This window comes from Salvelinus fontinalis, chromosome 8 (assembly GCF_029448725.1).
Source record: "Salvelinus fontinalis isolate EN_2023a chromosome 8, ASM2944872v1, whole genome shotgun sequence".
NCBI lineage: Eukaryota > Metazoa > Chordata > Actinopteri > Salmoniformes > Salmonidae > Salvelinus > Salvelinus fontinalis.
The window spans coordinates 1,683,794-1,700,217 of record NC_074672.1 but is presented as its reverse complement, the minus strand read 5'-3'; the positions used below and the strand labels follow the sequence as shown (position 1 = coordinate 1,700,217).

General features: G+C 43.6%; 1 protein-coding gene across 2 annotated transcripts; it reads right to left on the bottom strand.

Moving 5' to 3' along the window:
* Positions 1 to 70: 70 nt before the first annotated feature.
* LOC129860355 (epidermal growth factor receptor kinase substrate 8-like protein 1) lies at positions 71 to 15,753 on the bottom strand. Of its 2 annotated transcripts, XM_055930681.1 has the most exons (15): positions 15,431 to 15,752; positions 11,266 to 11,388; positions 10,861 to 10,925; positions 10,625 to 10,754; positions 10,342 to 10,430; positions 10,189 to 10,263; positions 5,758 to 5,906; positions 4,876 to 5,020; positions 4,707 to 4,759; positions 4,498 to 4,606; positions 3,561 to 3,686; positions 3,264 to 3,417; positions 2,792 to 2,957; positions 2,068 to 2,200; positions 71 to 523 (listed from the first exon to the last, which is right to left on the bottom strand). In XM_055930681.1, exons 2-15 carry the CDS (start codon positions 11,354 to 11,356, stop codon positions 437 to 439), a joined length of 1,572 nt encoding a protein of 523 aa, XP_055786656.1. In that variant the 5' UTR covers positions 11,357 to 11,388; positions 15,431 to 15,752; the 3' UTR covers positions 71 to 436. The 2 variants fall into 2 exon arrangements, with proteins under 2 accessions (XP_055786656.1, XP_055786657.1); XM_055930682.1 differs by lacking the exon at positions 10,189 to 10,263 and having other exon boundaries at positions 15,431 to 15,753.
* Between the last annotated feature and the right edge of the window lie 671 nt (positions 15,754 to 16,424).

The window sequence follows — 16,424 nt, the reverse complement described above, 5'->3', positions numbered from 1 at the left end:
AGTTCTAATCGAAGAAAAGGCTTTCTTGTCTAATATATTATGAGTGTATAAATAATGGACATAAACAAGACAAGTATACATTAATTTAAGTTGGTCTGCAAATAGAAGGGGGAAATGGTACAATTGATTCAATCAAGTCAACATAGAAAGGAGAGAATATTCAAGAATACCTCAAAGATTATTGGCTTAACAGAGGACAATTGCCCTTAAGTTGAACTTAAAAGCAACCATTTACAGCAAAAGGCAAGACTCCAGTCTGACTTGAAGAGCCACCAATTACATAAAATTCATATCGGCATAATATTACATCCGACAGTGAATCTAACTTTTGTTAGATAGGATCAAGACTGTCCTTGTGATTGTGTTTGCGTGCATGTATGTGTGCAGGGATTGTTCTCTTTCAGGAGAGTGGTACGTGATGTCTGACACTTGGGTCTTACAGTGTGCTCCTCTCCAGTTTCAAATCCACCTTCATCTTCTGCTTTTCCATCACTGCCTCCAGCTCTGTGGCCTTCTTGGCGTCCTGGGAGAGCAGCATTTCAATCAGATACAAGTTATGGTAGGTGAAAACATATAAAGACAACACAACGGGGACATTATGGATTTAAAACTCCGAACTGTGTGCAGCTGGAGTCAAATTTGGAAAATGTATTATACACTTAAGATGATGCTGAGGCACACTGCAATCATCATATAATTAGTAATTGTATAGGATCTGTATGGCAGTCATCAGATTGCCATATAGATCCAATTGAGTGGGTTGAGTCACTGATGTGGTCTTCCTGTCTGGGTTTGGCACCCCCCCCCCCCCCCCTCGGGTTCGTGCCCTGGGGGAGATCTTCGTGGGCCATACTCAGCCTTGTCTCAGTAGTAAATTGGTGGTTTGAAGATATCCATCTAGTGGTGTGGGGGGCTGTGCTTTGGCAAGGTGCTTGGGGTTATATCCTGCTTGGTTGGTCCTGTCTGGGGGTACTGTCGGACTGGGGGCCACAGTGTCTCCCGACCATTCCTGCCTCAGCCTCCAGTATTGATGCTGCAATAGTTTGTGTCAGTGGGTCTAGGGTCAGTCTGTTATATCTGGAGTATTTCTCCTGTCTTATCCGGTGTCCTGTGTGAATTTAAGTATGCTCCCTCTAATTCCCTCCCCGGAGGACCTGTGTACTGGGACCATGCCTTAGGACTACCTGGCCTGATGACTCCTTGCTGTCCCCAGTCCACCTGTCCGTGCTGCTGCTCCAGTTTCAACTGTTCTGCCTGCGGCTATGGAACCCTGGCCTGTTCACCGGATGGGCTACCTTGTCCCGGACCTGCTGTCTCTAACTCTGAATGCTCGGTTATGAAAAGCCAACTGACATTTACTTCAAAAGTGCTGACCTGTGGCACCCTCTATTATTTGACCCTGCTGGTCATCTATAAACGTTTGAATATCTTGGCCATGTACTGTTATAATCTCAACCCGACAGCCAGAAGAGGACTGGCCACCCCTCAGAGCCTGGTTCCTCTCTAGGTTTCTTCCTAGGTTCCTGCCTTTCTAGTGAGTTTTTCCTAGCCACCGTGCTTCTACATGTGCATTGCTTGCTGTTTGGGGTTTTTGGCTGGGTTTCTGTATAGCACTTCGTGACATTGGCTGATGTAAAAAAGGCTTTATAAATTTGATTGATTGATTTGATTGATTGAATGCCCCCGTGCACAAAGCGAGGTCTATACAGAAATGGTTTGTTGAGTGTGTGGAAGAACTTGACTGGCCTGCAAAAGAGCCCTGACCTCAACCCCATTTGAACACCTTTTGGGATGAATTGGAACGCTGACTGCGAGCCAAGCCTAATTGCCCAACATCAGTGCCCGACCTCACTAATGCTCTTGTGGCTGAATGGAAGCAAGTCCCCACAGCAATGTTCCAACATCTAGTGGAAAGCCATCCAAGAAGAGTGGAGGCTGTTGTGGAAGCAAAGGGGGGGACCAACTCCATATTAATGCCCATGAGTTTTGAATGAGATGTTCGACGATCAGGTGTCCATATACTTTTGGTCGTGTAATGTATAATGTGCATTATAGGCTGATCAGTACCTCCAACAGTGCTTTCTGCACAGCGAGCTGGCTGTACACTCTGGCACCCTCGTCTGGTAGAACTTCTCGTAGGTCGTCCTTGATCAGAGAGAAGAGCAGGGCTCCTGTCAGCTTTCCCAGTAACGTCACCGTCCTGAGGGGGGAGGTGCACACAGGTAGTCAGTCACTTGCCTCAGTCTTTACTCTTCATTTATCTATCCTATTCAATCTTCTGTGAACAACTGAGTCATCTCTGTGTAAGAACTAGAAAGATCCAATGAGTTCTCAATCCAGGTCTTGAGCACTATTCCAGGTTCAACAATTGATTCGGTAGAAAGTAAATGAATATTGGTATATTGCGACGAATGCCTATGAACTGATCAGTGAACAATACACGTAATGAAATCCTGGAGTTACTATAAGTCCACAAAGTCAGTGACACACAGGGAGACCCCAAATTACCTCAACTAACCTGTACCCCCGCACACTGACTCGGTACCGGTACCCCCTGTATATAGCCTCGTTATTGTTACTTTTTATTCTTTTTTTACTTTAGTTTATTTGGTAAATATTTTCTCAACTCTTCTTGAACTGCACTGTTGGTTAAGGGCTTGTAAGTAAGCATTTCACGGTAAAGTCTATACTTGTATTCGGTGCATGTGACAGTTTGATTTGATTTGACCAGAATAGGTCCCTGATTGGAATAGGATGAGTTTAGGGTTTGTGGGGGTCACGTCAAACTCACGTCTCACTGAAGCCCTTCCCCCTGAGCCACTCCTCCACCTCCTCGGGGGGTGAGTGGTAGTCCAGGGGGACCGAGGTGTCCGAGGAGCGAGGGATGACCAGGGGCCTGTTTAGGCTGGCCTTCCCGTTGGTCAGTCTCTGGAGGAGCTCGTCGTTCACCATCATGACTGAGAAGAGGGAGAGTTGTTACTATATGTTGTCTACAGTATGTTGTCTATCTGGTTTATCTTGTTAAAATGGAGCAGACATAAGAGCTGAAAGCACTGTCTGTCGTTCTCTCCTGTTTTTTGTCTTTCACACAGAGGGAACAGACAACCATTTTCCCCCTCTCTGGAGCCTCCCTCACACACACTTGCGTGTGCACACACATACACATTCACGCGACAGAGAAAAGCGTCTCTGTATAGTGCAGCGCCTGAGTCGCTCCTCTGACACAGTGCAGAAATATATAGCCTCTCAGTATAGTGTGATACCTTTGTCTGTCTCATCTCCGGCTGGAATGTATTGGTTGTATGATGGTGGGGGAGGGCGGTGGTGGGCTGAGGGGCTTGGGGTCAAGGAGCTAGGGTTCAAGGCTGGAGGGATCGGAGGAGTGGGAGTCTTGGTCAGGGCAGGCGAGACTGGAGGCTGGCCCGGAGCAGAGGACAAAGGAAAGAGGAGTGAACATCATTGAAAACATTGATATTGACTCAATGAAAAGAATACCAGTATGTGGGCGTGAGTAAAGGAATGGGCATGGATTGGCGTGTGTGTGTGCATGCGTGTGTTACCTTTGGTGGTCTCATGGTGACAGGGCTTTCGATGTGAGACACTGGCTCCAGGATGTTGAAGGGGACAAAGCCGACCTCGTTGAAGCGATTACGACACTTCCACCAGCGTTTGGACGACTCCACCACCTGACACAGAAAAGGAGAGGAGACAATGTTTATACAGAGAACAATTAAGGAAGAATGAAACAAGTGATAGATTTAATCGTGTGGTATTGGCAACTCACAATTTTCTATTTCTAGCAGTGAAAATTGTTGCCAAGGTAAGAGCCATTCACTCAAATTCTGGCGTTACACCCTGATTAAGCAATAATGTTTGATTGAGGAGACATTTCTTGTTTTGGACTCTCTCTACCACACCTGCTGTCTCTAACTCTGAATGATCGGCTATGAAAAGCCAACTGACATTCACTCCTGAGGTGCTGACCTGTTGCACCCTCTACACACCACTGTGATTATTATTATCTGACCCTGCTGGTCATCTATGAACGTTTGAACATCTTGGCCATGTACTGTTATAATCTCCACCCGGCACAGCCAGAAGAGGACTTTGCACCCCTCAGAGCCTGGTTCCTCTCTAGGTTTCTTCCTAGGTTCTGGGCTTTCTAGAGTGTTTTTCCTAGCCACCGTGCTTCTACATCTGCATTGCTTTCTGTTTGGGGTTTCAGGCTGGGTTTCCGTACAGCACTTTGAGATATCGGCTGATGTAAAAAAGTGCTTTATAAATAAATATGATTGATTGATTCTAGCGATGGATTTTGTACAGTATCACCAACATCACCGAATTGTGCACCAGATTTGGTCTTTATCAGCCATGTGTCTTGCCATTAAGAGAGCCCTGGAAACGTGGCACAGAGACTAGCTACCAGGCGTGTATTTTTCAAGAATGTTCCTGAATAGTTCTGTTTAATTTAACGTAATGTCCTTTTCAGATATTTACCTCCAGTGTATCTCCCTGTTGTACTGACAGCTCACTGTTGTTGCGGGCCACAAAGTCATAGCTGCACCTGTACATCCTCTTTCCCTCAGGGGGTAGGACACTGCCATACCTGAGAGGGAAAGAGTGGATGATTGATATTACTACAAAATAAAAGTAAACCATACGAAAATATATATATATTTTTATCCAAAGGTGACTTAATAACGTACGGTTCATCGCTCATAGGGGCGACTGGAGGTCCAACTGGCTGAGTAGACTGCAGCTGAATTAGCAAAGAGAGAGAAGGGGGCATGGGGGGAGAGAGGGAGAGGATGATGTCAAGAGCAAAATCATATGTTACTCACTTTGTGAACTCAATGTACATCTCATATTCCATACCTTTTGTTTTTCCCGCAAGGCTTCATGTTTGTGTTGTGACTCGACCGGATCTTCCCAAACCTGCCCATCTGCCCTGGAGGCCTCTGGCTTCCACCCGTCCAGGAACACAGGCGTGTACGGGGCCACGGGCCCTCTGAGCTGGGAACTTAAGAATAAGAATATCACCAGTGTAGAACTTGACTGAGATGAGCCAAAGGAATTAGGTCATCTCTCTCCACAGTACTGTACTATTTCAGTGGCACATGTTACTGGCTGACTAAATATTGACATCGTCATGTCATGCTGTCTCGTCATGTTTCGCAAATGTCACAGCTTGCCGCAGTGTCAGAAAAGAGAGCCATACAGATCTATGTCGTGGGACTATAGACTGCGACACTCCATATTTGGCCAGCAGCATACCAACCTGCATCCCACTGCTGGCTTGCTTCTAAAGCTAAACATGGTCGGTCCCTAGGTGGGAGACCAGATGCTGCTGGAAATGGTGTTGGAGGGCCAGTAGGAAGCAACTTTTCCTCTGGTCTAAAGAAATATCCCATTGCCCTGTGTAGGGTGCCATCTTTCGGATGGGACGTTAAACGGGTGTCCTGACTCTCTGTGGTCATTAAAAGATCCCATGGCACTTTTTCGTAAGAGTAGGGGTGTTAACCCCGGGGGCCTGGCTAAATTCCCAATCTGGCCCTCAAACCATCATGGTCACCTAATCAACCCCAGCTTACAATTGGCTCATTCATCTCCCCTGTAACTATTTCCCAGGTCGTTGCTGTAAATGAGAATGTTATTTGACTTACCTGGTAAAATAAGGGATGAATTAAAAATAGCCAAAAGTTCATTCATCATAAGGGTTCATAGGGGTCCATGAGGCACAAAGCACTTAGTACCTACTGGGGTAGTGTCCAGTGGGGCCCAAGGGCCGTCCATATCTGCCTCTCCTCTTCGGTCAGGTTGTCTTGAAGCAGGGATATGGCTGAGTTGGTCAGGGCAGGGCTGATCACTGAGGCTCCTAAAGCTGGGCCCCCAATAGTCCTCACCAGCTGGGGCCACACAGGAAAGAGATCACAGTTTAGATCAGGATCATTGGAAGAATGGGTTGACTGGAGAATTTGCAACAGTAGATTCATTATGAAGGGCAAGCTAGGCCTAATGAACTCTATGGTCCGGTTTTCACAGACACAGATTAAGCCTAGTCCTGGACTAATAATAATTCTCAATGGAGATTCTCCATTTTAAAGCTCTTTTCAATCCAGGAGTAGGCTTAATCTCTGTCTGAAAAACTGAACCTATAATATATTGTCAATCACTGACTGGTATAACCCACTATGACTGTGGCCAGTTTATTATGGACATCTAGTACTGGGTCAGATCCCCATTTGCCTCCAGAACAGCCTGAATTCTTCAGGGCATGAAAATGTTGCTCAATTGGTATCAAGGGATCTAACGTGTGCCAAGAAACATCACACCACCGCCATCAGCCCACTACCCCACACCATTGCACCAAAGCCACCAGCCTGTACCGTTGACACCAGGTAGGATGGGGCCATGGACTCATGCTGCCTACGCCAGCATGACACAACAGGAACCGGGATTCGTCAGACCAGACAGTGTTTTTCCACTCCTCAATTGTCCAGTGTTGGTCATGGCGTGCCCACTAGAGCCACTTCTTGTTTTTAGCTGATCGGCGTGGAGCCCAGTGTGGTCGTCTGCTACAATAGCCCATCCGTGACAAGGACCGACGAGTTGTGCGTTCCGAGATGCCATTCTGCACAACACTGTTTGTGGCCCGCCTGTTAGCTTGCACGATTCTTTCCATTCTCCTTCGACCTCTCATCGACGAGCTGTTTTCGCCCGCAGGACTGCCGCTGACTCTGTTTTTTTTTTCTTCCTCGCACCATTCTCTGTAGACCCTAGACACTGTCGTGCGTGAAAAGCCCAACAGGCTGTCCGTTTCTGAAATACTGGAACCGACGCGCCTGGCACCAACGATCATACCACGCTCAAAATCGCTTAATTCACTCGATTTTCCCCCTTCTATCATTCAATTGAACGTTAACTGAATGCCTCGATGCCTTTCTGCCTGCTTATTATAGAAAGCCATGGGAGTATGACTCATTGTTTGTATGAGCGAACCATTTTTGTGACTGGTTGGTGTACCTAATAAACTGGCCACTGAGTATCAGCATAGAGAGAACCAAATGTTTGAGTGAGCTGACCATGATAGCCAGGGTCAAGAGGGTCATGTGAGGTTTCACCCTCCCAGCCCTCTCAGCAGACACAATGCTACAGATAAGCAAGCCGTCACACCTCTCTCTCGGGTTTCTCCCTGTTTCCATGCAGGTGTGCCAGGTTGCCCTTTTTTTTTTTTTAACTCCTCCCTCTATTCCATCATGGAGTTCATAGTTCATAGTTTTATAGGCAGGCAGTTCTTAGTGTGCCAACCAAGTCTGTGTAAACTGGCACACCTGAACAAGGTTATTGCCTATAAGTACCATCTTTCATTAGTCTAAACTCTCATACTTAGCAGTCTTGTATCTTATTTGGCTCAACATGTCTTCTTCTTATGAGTGTTTAAAATGTTTATGCTAACAAAATGTGACCAACGTTTCCATCTGTGATAACACACTGGGTGCACTGCCTTGTGCAAATATTGAACAGCCCTCAAAATATCTAAATATTTTTCTGGTAACGTTTTTTCCCCCAGTGTTGAAAACCATTACAATTTTTCTACAAAGTGCATACTTGCCTGCAGGCAAACATACAGTGACTTCAGAAAGTATTCACACCCATTGACTTTTTCCATATTTTGTGTAGAAGCCGACATTTGAAATGGATTATGGTTAAATTGTCTGTCACTGGCCTACACACAATACCCCATATTGTCAAAGTGCAATTCTGTTTTATGAAAATTTTACAAATTAATAAAAAATGAAAAGCTGAAATGTCTTGAGCCAATAAGTACTCATTCCTTTATGGAAAGCCTAAATAAGTTCGGGAGTAAATTAACAAGATTTTTAAAAGACTGTACCCCACACATACAATTAGATGTAAGGTCCCTCAGTTGAGTAGTCAATTTCAAACACAGATTCAACCACAAAGACCAGAGGTTTTCCAATGCCTTGCAAAGAAGGGCACCTATTGGTAGATGGGTAAAAATAACAAAGCAGACATTGAATATACCACGAAATGGGGGAGAAAAAATGTTTTAAAAAAATATATACACTGCTCAAAAAAATAAAGGGAACACTTAAACAACACAATGTAACTCCAAGTCAATCACACTTCTGTGAAATCAAACTGTCCACTTAGGAAGCAACACTGATTGACAATAAATTTCACATGCTGTTGTGCAAATGGAATAGACAAAAGGTGGAAATTATAGGCAATTAGCAAGACACCCCCAATAAAGGAGTGATTCTGCAGGTGGTGACCACAGAACACTTCTCAGTTCCTATGCTTCATGGCTGATGTTTTGGTCACTTTTGAATGCTGGCGGTGCTTTCACTCTAGTGGTAGCATGAGACGGAGTCTACAACCCACACAAGTGGCTCAGGTAATGCAGCTCATCCAGGATGGCACATCAATGCGAACTGTGGCAAGAAGGTTTGCTGTGTCTGTCAGCGTAGTGTCCAGAGCATGGAGGCGCTACCAGGAGACAGGCCAGTACATCAGGAGACGTGTAGGAGGCCGTAGGAGGGCAACAACCCAGCAGCAGGACCGCTACCTCCGCCTTTGAGCAGGAGGAGCACTGCCAGAGCCCTGCAAAATGACCTCCAGCAGGCCACAAATGTGCATGTGTCAGCATATGGTCTCACAAGGGCTCTGAGGATCTCATCTCGGTACCTAATGGCAGTCAGGCTACCTCTGGCGAGCACTTGGGAAGTGCGGCCCCACAAAGAAATGCCACCCCACACCATGACTGACCCACCGCCAAACCGGTCATGCTGGAGGATGTTGCAGGCAGCAGAACGTTCTCCACGGCGTCTCCAGACTCTGTTACGTCTGTCACATGTGCTCATGTGCTCAGTGTGAACCTGCTTTCATCTGTGAAGAGCACAGGGCGCCAGTGGCGAATTTGCCAATCTTGGTGTTCTCTGGCAAATGCCAAACGTCCTGCACGGTGTTGGGCTGTAAGCACAACCCCCACCTGTGGACGTCGGGCCCTCATACCACCCTCATGGAGTCTGTTTCTGACCGTTTGAGCAAACACATGCACATTTGCCAATTGTGCGTCGCCCCACAGACCTCCCGGTTGCGGCCGGCTGCGACAGAGCCTGGGTGCGAACCCAGCCCAGCCTGGGCGCGAACCCAGAGACTCTGGTGGCGCAGCTAGCACTGCGATGCAGTGCTCTAGACCACTGCGCCATCCGGGAGGCCCGTTTAAGTGTTCCCTTTATTTTTTTGAGCAGTGTATATACTTTTTTTTATGGGTATACTTGTAATCGTTAAGGATTGGGGAGTTTTTCAGGATAAAAAATAAATGGAATGGAGCTAAGCACAGGAAAAATCCTAGAGGAAAACCTGGTTCAGTCTGCTTTCCACCAGACACTGGAAGATGAATTCACCTTTCAGCAAGACAATAATCTAAAACCCAAGGCCAAATCTACACTGGAGTTGTTTACCAAGAAGACAGTGAATGTTCCTGAGTTAGTTTTCACTTAAATCTACTTGAAGATCTATGGAAAGCTCTTAGAGACTCACATCTGTAATTGTTCCCAAAAGGGGTTCTACAAAGTATTGACTCATGGGTGTGAATACTTGTGATAGATGAGATATGTATTTCATTTTCAATAAATTTGCAGAAATTTCTTAAAGCATGTTTTCACTTTGTCATTATGGGCTATTGTGTGTAGATAGGCGAGAGAGAAAAAATCTATTTAATCAATTTTTAATTCAGGCTGTAACACAACGAAATCTGGAATAAGTCAAGGGGTGTGAATAGTTTCTGAAGGCACTTTTCATGTGTATCAATACACAAACTATATATGGACAGACATACTAGACAAATACTAGACAGAGCATACACAGCCTACGTACAATAGCCTAGTTAGTATGTAACAAGGCATCAAATCAACATGACATTTCTTAACATACTCACGAATTTAGCTGTTAAATATGAGAATCACTCACCTATCTCATTTCATAATTGAGATGACATAAGGATACTAATGAAAAGAGAAAAAGTTAGTTTTAAATATTCTACTTTAGGTTCCCTCCTTGTAGTTATAAAGATATAATCCTGTGTTGACAACAATAGCAACAGGTGTTGTCCCCATAGCTCTTTTGCTCTGTGGGCCTCCAAGGTTATCATTGTTGACTCACCATATCCAGAGGTTTGAACACATGGTGGAGCAGCTCTTCTGAAGATGGGTTGGAGATGGAAGACTTGAGACGAGCCTGGAAAGAAATATGACGAGTACACAATATCTAAACTGTTTCGTTGACATAGTAGTGGCAATGTTTCCTTTTACTCACCAGAAGACTGAAGCAGTATTTGAATTTTTGAAAGATATCCATGAATTCTTCTTCGGGTGGAGGGAAAGCTTTTGCAGTAAGCAAGTCCTCTATGTTCAGGAGAAAAGGCAGGGGGGGAAAAATCTATGATTTTCAGCATGCCATTTTAACTTAGAACGGCATCCTGAGATGAACCAGTTCAGGAGGTCACGTGGCTAGCAGACATATTGTTGCTCGTGTGAATCTTGAGCCCTATAGGGTTTGTGAGTAGCTTAGGACAAAACAAATTCCTTATCCCTCTTACCCTCTGCTGTTTGATTGCGACTTTTCTGCTTTTTCTTCTTCCTCTGGCTTAAAACTGCGGCAGCCACTGCAGTCTGTTGTAGCTTTGCCATGAAGACCTCAATGTCATCGAAACAGTGATTAAGGATCCCCTAAAATTGAGACGCATGAGAAAGACACATGTTAACCCTACAGTAAAATTGTGATTAAAACATACAGTATTGAAATTGTAAAGTGTATGAGAATATTATTACATACCACTTCTCTCTCCGCTCGTAGAAAAGAAATATCAGGCTGAGGTTGGCCGCCGTTTACACCAATCGCTGTTGAGAACAGAAGGGAATATGCCTCGCATCCATTTCCATTCATTGCCTCGTTGGAATTTCCTGCATTCAGAATTCCTGCCCACTCTTAACTCCCCACACACCTTCCCCCAACACACACAATGTAATCTCTGTATTCCTGAAGATCTTTCACCTTAAATACCTCTGCCAGTGCCTAATTTCTCCCCTCTCTCTCTCTCTCTCTTCCTCTCTCTTCCCCACTCTCCTCCTTTTAGCCAATTCGGTTCAAAGCATTTCATTGACATGGCAAACATGTAAATTGCCAGAGCATGCCCAAACATTGGCTCTCAAACAAAAAGGATGGTTCCCATCTACATACCTCTGATTCCTGGGTAAGGTGGAGGGTTGAAAGGCGGGGGGTTGGGAGCATGTGGGATGGGGGGGCTCGGAATTCGGTAGGGGTCCATCATTGCTGCTTTGGTATTTTGGGGAAGAACAGGGTCTATCGGAGGAAAAGGAGAGATTTTTTTAAACCAGGGCACTCATACTGTAACATGCACCTTTCTACCTTCAAGGGATAGTTTTTGTAAAGCAACTTTGTAATTTGACTATATGGTTAGAATCCAGCAGATAAAACACAAATGAAACTACTTCCAGCAAAGGCCTGCCACTATCATGAATATGATTCATGCAACAAAAAAAAGCTGTTCCCAAGACTTAGGTCATGACTGTTGCTAATAGCAACCCTTAATTCAACACCATGGGTAACCCTTCAGTAAATGCACATGGAACTGTGACATATTTCATCTCCTTGGTAAATAATGATTCAAAGGCACCCACCACCTCCCTCTCAAATGTGCACAATAGGGTTACAATAGGAGGTCTTGAAATGAAAGCACAAACAATCTTGATCAGTGATAATGTAGTAAAAAAGGTACTGTAAAACAATTGAATGTAAGATTTAACAAGCAGAGGTACACATATCAATATTGACGTAGGCCTAGTGTGACTAATACGCGTTAACTCACATATAAAACTATCTAGAGCTAAAATGACAAAGCAAATGTATTCCTCAACAACTTTAGACAGACTTGGAACAACAGATTTAGACAGATAAATAGTTCTGTCACGTTTACAGGTCAAGACATTGTCTGACATTAGTCTGTTTGCTAGCCCTCGAAGACATACATCAACTCTTGGGGGGGAAAAAGGGGTCCAAAAGGGTTCTTCGGCTTTCCCGAAGATGAAAGAATGGTACATTCTCAGCAACTTCTCAGTCATTCAAACACTTTTGATGGCATCCAGCACTTCGGATTTGGAAAGAATGGTGGCGCGAAGCGGAGGCCACCAGAGGCGAGTGACGGGGGCACGGTGTTGAGGACGATGGAGTAGCACCTGGGGAGGGGTGCTCCATGGCGGCAGAGAGGCCACCGGAGACAGGGCAGTGGGAAGATGGCAGCGCAGTGGGAGGCGAGTTACAAGTGGATCTGGAATTCAATGAGGCCTTTGGGAAGAAGGGCTTACATTTTGTGCACTTAAACGTCCGAAGCCTACTACTGAAGATCGATGAGATACGCCTGTTGGTTTGCAAATCAGAGGTGTCTTATGTTTTACTGAGACATGGTTGGATTCATCTGTTTGTGACTCAGAAATTGAGATAAGTAATTACTCTGTTGTCAGGAAGGATCGGAATCGGAACGGTGGGGGGATATGTGTGTTGGTAAGATCAGACATTGCTTTTAACGTCAGATCGGATTTAAACGCTGATCTGGAGATTGTCTGGCTGGATATCTGCCTTCCCAAAAGCAAGCCGATTTTATTGGGGGGGGTGTTATAGACCGCCGAAGCAGAATGCATTCTATGAAGGTCTTGAAATTGTGTTGTCAAACTGTAATGATTCCCTGTTGAAGGAAATACTTTTGTTAGGGGATTTCAATACTGATGTCTGCAAAAAGAATAGGCCAACCCACAATGTAGTTATGCACTTTTGTAGATCACTTGCTCTGACCCAAATGATAAAAGATCCCACCAGGGTATGTGAAACAGTGCAAAGTACTATTGACTTAATATTGGTATCTGATAAATCTAAAATATCACAGAGTGGAGTAATAGTCTATGGAATCAGTGATCATTTTATTACATTTTGCACAAGGAGGATTTTTTAAGATATACTTAAGTGTCACAAAACCGTTAGAATCAGAGGATTAAAAAAGATACTGTGTTGAAAAGTTTAGGGAGGAAGTAGGTAAAATTGACTGGTCACCTGTGCTAGATAGTGTAGGGGTAGACAGTGCCTGGGAAACCTTTAAATGTAGATTCCTAGATGTGGTGAATGTGATGGCTCCCATTAGACGGGTCAGGGTAAAGCAGAGATCTAGCCCTTGGTTTCATCATGAGATTCTAGAATCTATCCAGGCAAGGAATAAGGCCTTTAAAAATGTTAAGAACTCTCAAGAGCAGCATGATTTTGTCCTATATAAACATCCCAGAAATGAATCACAGAGCAGGATGGATGAAGCTAAGAGGGGTTACTTTGAGAAAATCATTGAGAACAAAAATGACCCTAATAAGCTTTGGAAATCATTTAAGGAACTAGGCTGTAGTAGTACTACCAAAAATAAACTAAACAGTATTGGACTGAACATCAGGGGGGAGATGGTATATGAAAAAGCAGAGGTTACCAATGAATTCAACTCTTTTTTTAACTTCTGTTGCCAGCAAGCTGGTAAGCAAGCTGCCCACCAGTTCTGGTTTGTATGGAAGCAACCAAGTCAAGAATTATTATGTAGTTAGAGGTTCAGCCAAACTCTTTTTCTTTTGCAAAGGTAGCAACAGCCAAAATAGTCAGTATGCTGGCAGAGCTTAAATCCTCCAAAGCCACAGGCCTGGATAATATTCCTGCAAGGTTTCTTATAGATTCTGCTGAGCTAATTGGCCCTTGTATTACGCATAGCGTTAATCTCTCTCTTGAACAAGGTACCTTTCCCAGGGACATGAAACAAGCTAAAGTTATACCTCTGTATAAGAAGGGGATAAAGTCTGATCCCGGGAATTATAGGCCTGTATCTCTCCTCTGTGTAACATCAAAGATCCTGGAGAGAGTTGTACATGAGCAAATGTATGACTATGTTAACAAACAGGGTCTAATGTATGATTTTCAGTCGGGTTTTAGAAAAACATACTCCACTGATTCATGTCTACTTTACTTGACTGACTTCATCAGGAAAGAGATTGATGAGGGAAATCTGTGTGGAATGGTACTGCTTGAGCTACAGAAGGCCTTTGATACAGTTAACCACTGTCTCCTAATCTCCAAACTGGAGGCACTGGGGTTAAGCAGTATCCCTCTAGGCTGGGTAAAGTCCTATAAATCAGGAAGGGAGCAAGTAGTAGAGGTTCACTGTCTCAGGCAAAACCAATGAGTTGTGGCGTTCCGCAGGGGAGCGTGCTTGGGCTGTTTTTATTGTATATTAACGATATGAAAGATGCTTGTTCTTGTTGTCTTTTTCTTTATGCGGATGACTCCACTTCTGATGTCTCACAAAAGTAAAACTATGTTGGAGAGCATACTAAGCACAGAGCTTACTAACATTAGTTAATGCCAGGACCAAGTTTTTGGCTAGAAAGTCCAAGCTGCTTGATAAGGACTCCATGAAAGTGCTAGCTACTGTCCTCATTCAATGGCATTTTGACTATGCTAGTACTTCCTGGTTTGGGGGCTTATCTAAACTTATGAAGGGGAAGCTGCAGATAGCCTAGAATAAGCTGATCAGGGTAGTATTGAAGGTGAGTCCACGTACTCACATAGGCAGGAGCTGCTTTCAGAAACTGGCTGCCTGTTGAGCCTAGGGTGTCCCAGATTAGACTAGGTTTGGTTTACAGGAGTATTTATGGTCCTGCGCCCAGATATCTAAGTGATTTACTTTCCTCGTGTTAGGGATGCACACAATCACAGCACCAGATCAGGTGTTGCTGATGTGTGCTTATACAGGTTCAGGATTAATGCTGGGAAAGGTACTTTCTTGTATACTGGAGCCTCAGAATGGAATGAGTTGCCTCTGCCCATAAAAACAACGTCCTCTCTTGGCAGCCTTAAAAATGTAAGAACCCTTTCCACAGAGGGTTGTACATGGAACCCAAAACGGTTCTACATGGGAACAAAAAACGGTTCTTCGAAGGGTTTTCCTATTTTTATTTTTTATTTAACCAGGAAACGCCCATTGAGACTCAGAGTCTCTTTTTCAAGGGAGAGCTGGCTAAGAAGGCAGCAACAATCAATACATTACAGAATTAAAGCATACACCAATACAATACAGTACAACAACATGATCCAGCTTAAAAAACGCATTTACACTACACTCTGTAACAGGGTCTTCCATCAAAAATCCTATGGGGACAGCCAAATAACTCTGCAAGGTTCTAGATGGCACCTTTTTATCTAGGATTGTACTGTACACAAAGTACTATCTACTCAACAATGTGCATTCCAATGCAGTGCATCATTAAAAAAATATACACCAGGTAGCATCTACATGATATCTTACCTTTTCTGTGTGTCCTTTAAATGTCCTTTAAACTGTGGGTTTCAAAGTAATTCTGAGTATCAAGCCTGCGTCAGTGAACTGCCACCATTCTCCCTCCTCTCCTCCCAACCACAATGGCCTTGTTCTCTCAGTCACACCTTAAGTTATGTAAAACCTGTCAAACGAGTCTGTCCTCTATGCTCACTCACTCCCATCCATCTCTCTCTCTCGCTTGCTTTCAGTCTGACGTGCTTACTTTCACTTTGGCCGACATCCATATAGGAACTGAGAATGGATGACAGAGGTAAACAACGTAAAAGTAATCCATGGCTGTGGGACATTTCTACTTCCTTAAAAGTATCTATTATCTTTTAATTCTCTCTGTGTATGTGTAAAATAAGGGTTTTAATTATTTATTTATTTGTATTTAAAAAAATATATATTACCAATGTAGAAAAGTCTGTATACATACAATAAGTACATAAATAGACAATGATAACATATGCTAGAGGATACAACAAATGACAGATTATACAAAGACCTTAAAATAAACACACATATTGATTGATTTAACAGCTTCCTTATTAGAAGAATGTGGAATGGTCTTAATGTATTGCTCGAAATCCTTATAGAAAACAAGTGTTTTTTATTAGTGAATTTACATTTATGAATATGAAATTTACCATTAGCATAATTCGATTTATGAGGTAAAATCGTTTTTCTTTATCTGTATTATGGTTAAGGAAACCTAGCAGCACATCCTGCCATAACAAACAAAAGTCATCAAGAATATGAACAATTATAAAACTGTGAATATCTTTCCATAATTGTTTTAAACGTAGACAATGCCAAAATAGATGCAAAACTATTTCTGGATGCTCAACACAAAAAGTACAATCAATGTTCATGTCTTTTTTGAGTTTCTTCAGGTAATGATCCACAGGGTAATACTTATGGATCATTCTGAAAGAGACCTCTTTCACCTTGTTAACAAGCAAGTATTTGTGTGGTAATA

What these genes read in the sequence shown, in the direction of transcription:
- LOC129860355 (XM_055930681.1), bottom strand. Translation starts at nt 11,356, where the DNA reads ATGATGGACCCCTACCGAATTCCGAGCCCCCCCATCCCACATGCTCCC. An exon ending in CCTTGCGGGAAAAACAAAAG is followed by an intron (nt 4,760 to 4,875) that starts GTATGGAATATG and finishes TTGCTAATTCAG; the next exon opens with CTGCAGTCTACTCAGCCAGT. An exon ending in GCCCCTATGAGCGATGAACC is followed by an intron (nt 4,607 to 4,706) that starts GTACGTTATTAA and finishes TTTCCCTCTCAG; the next exon opens with GTATGGCAGTGTCCTACCCC.